A 10299-nucleotide genomic window follows, 5' to 3' on the forward strand; every position below is an offset into this window, starting at 1 on the left:
TTAAACTATTAACCCCCTAACCTGCCATTAACCCACATCTAAAAGTACCTATTAAAACTATTAACCCCTAATCCGCAATTAACCCACATCGCCAAAACCTTATAAATCTATTAACCCCTAATCCGCCAAACCCACACAACGCAATAATCCTAATAAAACTATTAACCACTAAACCACCACAACGCAAATAACTAATTAAATTACTATGCCCCATAACCTAACATCCCCTAACCTAACACCCCCTAAATTAACCACAATTACCTGAAAAAATACTAAATTACAAACAATTAAAATAAAAAGCTAACATTACTTAAAAATAAAAAAACCTAAGAATAAATTAATCTAAGATTACAAAAAATAAAAAAGTCTAACATTACATAAAATAATAAACCAAATTATCAAAAATAAAAAAATTAAACCTAATCCCTACTAAAATTAAAAAGCCCACCCAAAATACCCCCCCCATCTAATGCTAAAGTACCAATAGCCCTTAAAAGGGCCTTTTGTAGGGCATTACCCTAAGTTAAATAGCTCTTTTACCTTAAAAAAGTCCCCCCTCTAACAGTAAAAACCCCCACCCACCAAACCCCCCAAAATAAAAAAACTAACACTAAAAAATCCTAAACTACCCATTGCCCCTAAAGGGCCATTTGTATGGGCATTGCCCTTAAAAGGGCATTCAGATCTTTTTCAAAAGCCCATTAAATCCCTAATCTAAGAAAAAACAAGCCCCCCCAAAAATTAAAAAAAAACCTTGGTCTAACCCTAGATAGATACTCAGGGTTCCTGAAGTCTGGCAGTGAAGTCTTCTTCCAAGCAGCGATATCTTCTGCCTTCTTCCAGGAACAAGCCAGCGCAGAGCGGAGTGCGGAACTGAAGACCAGCGCCAACGGCACTGAAGACCGGCAACCGCGGAGCCATGGAGCGTGGAGATCCTCTTCGTACGATCACCGCCGTACACTGAGGATTGAATTCAAGGTACGCGTTTAAATATGGGGTACCTTGCATTCCTATTGGCTGATTTGAGTCTTCAAATTCAAATCAGCCAATAGGATGAGAGCTACTGAAATCCTATTGGCTGTTCAAATCAGCTCCGCAGTCACCGGTAGATAGAAGATATTGCCACTTGGAAGAAGACTTCACCGCCAGACTTCAGGATCCGTGAGTACCTATCTGGGGGTTAGACTTAGGCTTTTTTTTTTTTTTTTTTGGGGGGGTGTTTTAGATTAGGGAATTTAATGGGGCTGAACTCCCTTTTAATGGCAGTAAAAGAGCTGAATGCCCTTTTAAGGGCAATGCCCATACATTTAAAAAAAAAAAAAAAATCTTTATGGGCTATATAAATAGACCATCTACAAAACATTTATGCAAAGAAAAAATGAGTGTATAATGTCCCTTCAGGGCCGGAGTGGGAAGTCAGACCGGCTCTGGAAATTTATATGGCCCAGCCCTGCCCCCCCGGCTCAGCCCCGCCCCTTGCTCACCCCTGCCCCCCTGGCTCAGCCCCGCCCCCCTATGGCCCAGTCTCCCTCACCTCCTCACACTGTGTTAGCAAGTGACTTTTTGTCTAGGCATAACAACTGTGTCTTACATACTATTAGCTTTAAAAGCTAAACAAACAATCATGCTTTTGTAGAATCCATGTTAGTTTATACATAAAGTTTAAAGTAATACATTTAGGGCTTAATAAAAAAAAACTCAAACTGCACAGTGAATTTTTATATTAAAGTTTTTCATTAGGAATCACATTTCTATGTGGTGCATCTGGCCTTTAACGTTAAAGTTAGTTCCACTGAATTGTAGCATATCTTCCAAGTTGCACTCCCACACCCTTACCCCAATGATTCATAGCAACCGGCCTAGTAAAGAAGATATATTAGTTAAAAAAGGCTGTTCTGTAGCATGAAGTGAAAGGGCATGCTGTAGACAGACACATTAGCTGTCATTTTCTGGAGGGGGAGCCTTAAGCCTGGCAGCAAGAAAAAAACACACACACAGAGTCACACACATCTCTGTCATCACCTCATGTAGTGGCTAATCTATCCTCTCCGTTTTGAAAGCCCAATCTCTGCTGAAATATTCAGTGCTATGTTGGCAGAGGAGTTATTCTCCCAATAGAGCATTATAGTGATAGCTGCAGTGCAGACTGACACTGACAGTCTGTGTTACTCTTAATAACTCCTCTGCCGAACATAGTACTGAATTTTGCAGCAGAGGTTGGGCTTTCAAAACGGAGAGGAAAGCCTGTGCATAGCAAAGCATAGTCATACCGGTGAGCAGTGACCGGTCCGGTGCACAGGTGAATCAGCAACAACCCAACAGGGGAATTTCAGTTACTAATAATCTGCCCTCAGTGCCTTGAAGAAAAAAAAAAAAAAATATATATATATATATATATATATATATATATATATATATATACTTACCGTAAATGTCGCACCAGATTGTGGCAGGTCATTCTATCTCTCAGCAGCTCTGTCTTGTCCTCCTCAGCAGCTCGTTTGGCTCGCTACTACACACTTCCTGCCTGTAAGCTCGGCGTGAGGAGGGGAGTCACACTGTGCAATGTTGTCCAGTGAGCTGGTGGTGTTCTCAGACTCAGTCTCTGCGTTGCCGGCCGTGAACGTCCATCCCACACACTGCGCACACGTTACCCCACATGGCCTGCTCCAACTTACTCAACTAGGCGGCTTGCTGATGCTCCCTCCACTATGTCACGTGTGACAGCGTAACATGAGACGAAGTCAGTCCCATTCAAGCCTGGCCGACCCGGCCCGGCCCACCCCCGCATTCCCTGTCGGCCTAATCATCCAATTGGCAATTGTGAGTGACAGACACAGGCTTAGTCTGTCTGATCATTGGTAGGTTGCTTTGCGGTTGTGGTTGGTTGGTTAGGTTATTATTGGTTACGGTTAGAAGTAAAGGTTAGAAGTAGGGATGCACCGATACCGATACTAGTATCGGTATCGGTACCGATACCAAGTATTTGCATGAGTACTTGTACTCGTGCAAATACACCGATACTTAAACCGATACCTCTACTTCCTACCCATATGCTATCTTGTGGCGTTTTTTCAAACTGCATGATCTCATTTCATTTTAAACTGGAGAGGAGACTAAACTAAAAATTGTTTACTACTATTCTGACAATACAAATTGCTGTTATTTGTATTATTGTAGTAGAGATCACTGTATCTCATTCAGACAAACCCCTGAAGTACTAGGCAGTTATTAAACAGATTTCCAGCTCTGGCTAAAATGGTCCAAAAATATCTTTCTGCCCCATGCAGTAGTGTGGAAAGTGAAAGACTGTTCAACTTAGAGTCGAACCTCCATACAAATGTCAGATTGATGTTATATAACAGCCCTACAACCCAATTGTATCACCCCTTTAAATTTAATATTTTATTGTAATATTTTTTATTTATAAACATGTTCAGTGAACTTTTTTATTATTTCATAATGTCTTTTGAATTACAGCCCTTTATAATTATAAAGAAGGAATCTTAAATAATTAGTCTGTATTGTGCTTGGTAAACTGTCACATGACATTAAAAAAAAAGTATCGGTAATTGGTATCGGCGAGTATTTGAAAACAAGTATCGGTACTTGTACTCAGTCATAAAAAAATGGTATCAGTGCAACCCTAGTTAGAAGTGAACTTGAAGAATTTTAAGTAGTAAAATTAAAGACACCGACAGTTTACTGGTGTGCCACTGCCTCCTGCCCTTAGCCTAAAGCAAGCATCATATTATTATCACAATCGTTCACAATATATATCGGCAGCCGCATAGCATCAAAAATTGGCTTCTCTCAGACAGTCTTTACTGCAGCAGCTGAGCCAGCCCCGCTGCAAAATCCGGCCCTGTGTCCCTTTAAGGGCAATGGGTAGTTTATTTTTTTAGTGCTAGGTTTTTTTATTTTGGGGGGTTTGGTGGGTGGGGGTTTTACTGTTAGAGGGGGGAACTATCTATCTATTGGGTTCTTGTAAAGCGCGGCTATTCACCCGTAAGGGTCTCAAGGCGCTGAGGGTTGCAGTTCAGTCGAAGAGCCAGGTCTTGAGGTCCTTTCTGAACTTTGTTAGGGTGGTAGCTTGTCTGAGGTGCAGCGGGAGGGTGTTCCAAGTCTTGGCTGCCATGTGAGAGAAGGATCTGCCTCCCGCTGTGGTTTTCCTGATGTGGGGGATGACAGCGAGGGCTTGGTCGGCCGATCAAAGTTGTCTGGTAGGGGTGTAGAAGGTAACACGGTGGTTCAAGTATTCGGGACCGATGTTGTGGAGGGCCTTGAATACGTGGATGAGAAGCTTGAAGGTTATTCTTTTGTTGATGGGGAGCCAGTGCAGGTCCCGCAGGTGTTTGGTGATGTGGCATTGACGAGGGATGTCAAGGATTAGTCTGGCCGAGGAGTTCTGGATGCGCTGTAGTCTCTTTTGGAGCTTGATGGTGGTGCCGGCGTAGAGTGCGTTACCATAGTCCAGTCGGCTGCTGACGAGGGCGTGAGTGACAGTCTTCCTGGTCTCGGTTGGGATTCATTTGAAGATCTTTCGCAGCAGGTGAAGTGTGTGGAAGCATGCAGAAGAGACGGCGTTGATTTGCCGGTCCATGGAGAGCGATGAGTCCAGTATGACACCTAGATTTCGTGCACGGTCGGTGGGGGTTGGAGGGTGTCCGAGGGCTGTGGGCCACCATGAGTTATTCCAAGTGGATGTGGTGGGACCGAGGAGGAGGACTTCGGTCTTGTCTGCGTTCAGCTTTAGGCAGTTGTAGTTCATCCAGGTGGCGACTGCTGTCAGCCCTTCGTGGACGTTTCTCTTGGCTGTGGTGGGGTCACTGGTGAGTGAGATGATTAGCTGGGTGTTGTCGGCGTAGGAGACGATGTTGAGGTCGTGTCGTTGGGCGATGGCAGAGACAGAGGCCATGTAGATGTTGAATAGGGTGGGGCTCAGTGAAGAGCCTTGGGCTACAACGCCGCTGATTTCTGTGGGCTTGGAGGTGAATGGTGGGAGTCTAACTTTCTGGGTTCTGCCGGTGAGGAAGGAGGTGATCCATTACAGGGTTATGTCGCGTATGCCGGCATCATGTAGTCGGTTGCGGAGGGTGAGGTGGGAGACAGTGTCGAATGCTGCTGAGAGGTCTAGGAGAATGAGGGCGGCGGTCTCTCCTAGGTTGGGTAGGGCAAGGATGTTGTCTGTGGCGGCGAGGAGGGCGGTCTCGGTGCTGTGATTGCTCCTGAAACCGGATTGGGAGTTGTCCAGGGTGTGGTTGGCTTCGATGTAGTCAACGAGTTGCACGTTGATGGAGTTCTCGATGACTTTGGCCGCAAAGGGGAGCAAAGAGAGATTGGGCGGTAGTTCTTCGGATCATTGGGGTCAGCCGTGGGTTTTTTCAGTAGGGGTTTTAATTCTGCGTGCTTCCAGTCATCCTGGAAGGTGCCGGTTTCGATGGAGCAGTTGATGGTGCTGCAGAGCTCGGAGGCGATGGTGTCACCCGCTTTGTTGAAAATGTGATGTGGGCATGGGTCCAAGGGTGCTCTGGAGTGGATCGATCTCATGATTCTGATGGTGTCCTCTGTGGTGAGGGGGCTCCAGATGGTCAGTGGGGGGTAGGTGGTGGTGTATTTGGGTGAGGTATCAGTGGGAGTTGGTGGGTAGGCGGTGGTGGATGAGTTCTGGGGCGCGAAGCTGTCATAGATGTCGGTGGAAGTACATTGCAAGGTTATCGCAGAGGTCCTGGGAGGGCGGGATGTCATTGGTGTCGCTGTTGGGATTGGAGAATTCCTTGATGACTGTGAATAGCATCTTGCTGTTGTGGACGTTGGCATTGATTCTATTTTTGGATGGCTGTCTTCTTGGTGTTTTTGATGAGGTGGTGGTGGGTAGTGATGGCTTCTTTGTAGGCTGTTTTATTTGAGGGGGTCTTGCTGGATCTCCAGGTCCTTTCCAATCGCATGCAGTGGTGTTTGGAGTCCTGGAGGGCAGGTGTGAACCAACTAGCCTTGTTGGTGGGTTGGCGGTTGGACGGTTTCTTGAGAGGGGCAAGGGTGTTGGCGCAGTCTGTGAGCCAGTGGTGGAGGTTGCGGGCGGAGGAGTTGGCATCTGATGAGGTAGCTGGGGGGCACTTGTTCAGGGTGGAGTGCAGTTGGTCTTCAGTGATGTTGTTCCAGTTTCTGCGGGGTGGGTGGTGCTGCCGGAGGTGTGCGGTGGGTTTGTTGAAGGAAAAATGTATGCAATGGTGGTCGATCCAATGGAGTTCGGTGATGTGGTTGCCTGCAGAGAAGATAGGGTAAAGTGTGTGTCCGGCTAAGTGGGTTGGGGAGTCGACGAGTTGCTTTAGTCCGATGGTTCCAAGGTTTTCTAAGAGGTTGGCAGTGTTGTGGTCATTGGGGTTGTCTAGGTGGAAGTTGAGGTCACCGAGGAGGATGTAGTCTGTTCAGGGGAGGGTGTGGGGTGCGATGAGGTCGGTGATGGAGTCACAGAAAGCAGGACGAGGTCCGGGAGGTCTGTAGATGAGGGTGCCACGGAGGGTAGTGTTGGGACGAGCTGGTTGTGACGTGGAGGGAGTGTTTGTGGACGATGGCGATGCCTCCTCCAGGTCGGTTGCTGTGGTCCTTGTGGGAGATCTTGTATCCATCGGGAATGGCGATGTCCGGCGTTGATGTGGGGTTCAGCCAGGTTTCAGTAAGGAAGGCAACATCTGGGGAGGTGGAGTTGAGCAGGTTCCAGATTTTGACGGCGTGCTTGCGGACAGAGCGGGTGTTGAGGAGGATGCAGTTGAGGTGGTTGCGGTTGTTTTTGCGTGAGCTGACTAGCAGGTTAGTGGTTCGGAGGGAGGAGAAGGCGTGCGAGGTGACTGGCAGGTTAGTGGTTCAGAGGGAGGAGAAGGCGCAGTTGCGGCAGGTGAAGGGTCCTATGGTGTTCGTCGGGGATGCGTGGTGGCAGGCAGATGATCAACCAGTGTTGAGATGGAGGAGGGTGCTGGCGTCGTAGTGGCGGTGGTTGTGGGAGCCAGAATTAGTGGCGCTGGATGCCGTCCAGTCACGGACAGGTGCAGACGGGCTTGCCTTTGGCCTTCCATTAAATAGGTGGTGGGAGGGCTGGGAGGCGGGGGGCAGGGCAGTGGCTGTGGAATAAAGTTAACAAAGGGAGTTACCTGTGCCATGCTGGTAGGCGGGGGGAGGGCAGTGGCTGTGGCATGGGAGAGACAAGCAGAAAGGAGAGCAGGCTAGAAGAGGCTGCAGTCTCAGAGTAAGGCAGCAGCAACTTCCATTAAATAGGTGCTGGGAGGTGGGAGGGCTGGGAGGCAGGGGGCAGGGCAGTGGCTGTGGAAGAAAGTTAACAAAGGGAGTTACCTGTGCTGTGCTGGTAGGCGGGGGGAGGGCAGTGGCATGGGAGAGACAAGCAGAAAGGAGACCAGGCTAGAAGAGGAAAACTTAGTATTTTTTAAGGTAAAAGAGCTGTTTAACTTAGGGTAATGCCCTACAAAAGGCCCTTTTAAGGGATATTGGTAGCTTAGCATTAGATTAGACTGTGTTTTTATTTGGAGGGGGGGGCTTTTTTTATATCCATAGGGATTATGTTTAATTTTTTTTTTTTTGATAATTTAGCTTATTATTTTATTTTTGTAATGTTAGATGCTAAAGTTACCTCTATGTCTATCAAGCATAGCATTATGGCTGAAAAATCTATATAAGTTTAATTCATCATTTTATATATGGTATTGAATATATCAAGTTATTACCTTTAGAATGCATTTTCTTTACGTCCTCTAATTCAACCCGTATATTATTATTTTTTTCCGCTCTTGATCACATTTTTTTCAGCACTAATTGAAGTTTTGTCCGTTAGGTGGCCGTCCCTCCGCGTCATTCGCCCCTTTACTCATCTGCGCATACAATATTGAATGTACACATTGATTACCATGAGCATTATCGTTTTGCACATGCGTATTACTTCGAAGTAAGGAATCCTTTCAATAGCAATCTATGCAGCTGCTGTCGGTCACGTAGCTAATGGTAATGAATGGAGTAATATTCATTCAAAACTATATTACAATGCAAGTTAGCGCGTTAGCATTTGGAAATCTTGAACGGCGATTGGAAGGAGTCGTGAGCGAAGCGGGAGGGATTTTCAAATATAATTTTAATGAAAAATATAAAACGTAATAAAAAAAAAAAAACTTAGCGACTAGATTAAGGTCAAATGGATAGATGCTAAGTTGTGTTGAATAGTGTCAAACTTCACTTAATATCTTAGCTTTTTTATTTTTAAGTAATGTTAGCTTTCTTATTTTAATTGTTTGTAACTTAGTATTTTTTAATTTAGGTAACTGTGGTTAATTTAGGGGATGTTAGGTTAGGGGGTTTAGTAATTTAATTATTTTCGTTGTGGGGGTTTTGGCGAATTAGGGGTTAATAGATTTATTAGGTTTGTTGCGATGTCTGTTAATGGCGGATCAGGGGTTAATAGGTTAATTAAGTTTATTGCGTTGGTGGGTGATGGCGGTTTAGGGGTTAATAGTTTTAATAGGTACTTTGCGATATGGGTGAATGGCGGATTAGGGGTTTATAGTTTATTAAGGTATACTGCGCTGTGGGGTGATGGCGGTATAGGGGTTAATCACTTTATTAGGTATATATCATTGTGGGGGTTTGGCAGGTAAGCGGTTAATAGGTTAATTAGATGTTTTGCAATGTGGGGTTGGCGGATTAGGGATTAAAATAGTTTTTAGTTATTGCGGTGGGGGTTGGCGGTTGACAGTTAGATAGCTATTGCGCATGCATTAGGTGTTATTTTCAGGAGGTAGATAGATATTGCGCATGCATTAGGTGTTAGTTACTATTTTCAGGGGGTTACGGTGCTCACATACTCAGCCCAAGTCTTGCTGCGCCTGCCTATGTGTGGCGAGGTGAAAATGGAGTCAAATTTCTCCATTTTCGCCGCGTAAGTCCTTGCGCTGAATATGTGATAACGATTTGCGATGCGATTCTAGGATAGCTTATGTGAGAAAAATTGCGGGCGACGGGTGAAATATACGCACCTGATTTATATGCGGCGCTGTATATGTGATACCAAAACCGTGTAAAAACAGGCGCCGCATATGTAATCTTGCCCGAGATCAGCAACACGTGCAAGAGCCAATTGGTAGGTACACTATGTGCTCTGTTCATGGAGCTTACCTACCAACCAGTGCCCATGTAAGCACAGACATTTACACTGGGTGTGAGCACTTTGTTTCAATCTTGTTGTTAACAATAAGACTAAAGCAGGTTTTTAAAGGGACAGGAAACCCCAAAATGTTCTTTTCATTATTTGGATAGAACATACAATTTTAAACAACTTTCCAATTTACTTCTTTTATCAAATTTGCTTCACTCTCTTGTTATCCTTTGCTGAAGGAACAACATTGCACTACTGGCAGCTAGCTGAACACATCTAGTTAGCCAATCACAAGAGAAAAATGTGTGCAGGCACCAATCAGCAGCAGCAGCTCCCACTGGTGTAATATATGTGTGTATTCTTTTTCAACAAGGGACACCAAGAGAACAAAGCACATTTGAAAATAGAAGCAAATTTAAAAGTGTCTCAAAATTGCATGCACTATCTGAATCATGCAAGTTTAATTTTGACACTGTCCAGTAGAAACTTCTGTACAGCCTGAGCACACTACTAATCGATATGTACTTTTAATATTACTGTAATTATTCCATTCTGACGAAAAAACCAGGTGACAGTCACGTGACGTTCTGCTTACCTCCATGTGCATCAGGAAGGTCTGAGGTTTGGTTCTCGGTCTTGTCAGACATTGTCTTGTTCAGCACAACTGAACTTGTCAGATATTCTTATGTTTCTGCTTTGCTGGCAAACACAGTGATGTGTATTGTACGTGATCTTCACAGTAACAGGAGCCTAAACACAGAAGAGAGAGAGATAATTATGGATAAACAACACTTGCATCTGACCATCATGCACAAATCACGATACAACAATCACTTGTCTTGGTCATAAAGGGATTAAATTGAATACAACGGATTAATGAAACAGGGGGAAATGATTATCCAAATACAACACATCGAGCATTTTTAGAAACAAGTTTGAATTAATAACCAATATGATAAAAAAAAAAAAATGCTTACCTGATAAATTGATTTCTTCTAAGATACGACGAGTCCACAGATTCATCCTTAACTTGTGGGATATTATCCTCCTGCTAACAGGAAGTGGCAAAGAGCACCACAGCAGAGCTATCTATACAGCTCCTCCCTTGACTCCACCCCCCAGTCAATTGACCGAAGGTATAGGAA

At 44.9% G+C, this 10299-nt stretch overlaps 1 protein-coding gene across 1 annotated transcript in view; it reads right to left on the reverse strand.

Annotated features, from left to right (window-relative positions):
• Nucleotides 1–9904, reverse strand: part of LOC128656986 (zinc finger protein OZF-like) — a 127448-nt gene extending 117544 nt beyond the window's left edge. The window contains exon 1 of the mRNA XM_053711195.1: nt 9750–9904. Coding sequence (XP_053567170.1) covers nt 9750–9801 — 52 coding nt within the window. The 5' untranslated portion in view covers nt 9802–9904. The remainder of the gene's footprint in view (nt 1–9749) is intronic.
• Between the last annotated feature and the right edge of the window lie 395 nt (nt 9905–10299).

This window comes from Bombina bombina, chromosome 4, assembly GCF_027579735.1.
Source record: "Bombina bombina isolate aBomBom1 chromosome 4, aBomBom1.pri, whole genome shotgun sequence".
Lineage (NCBI taxonomy): Eukaryota > Metazoa > Chordata > Amphibia > Anura > Bombinatoridae > Bombina > Bombina bombina.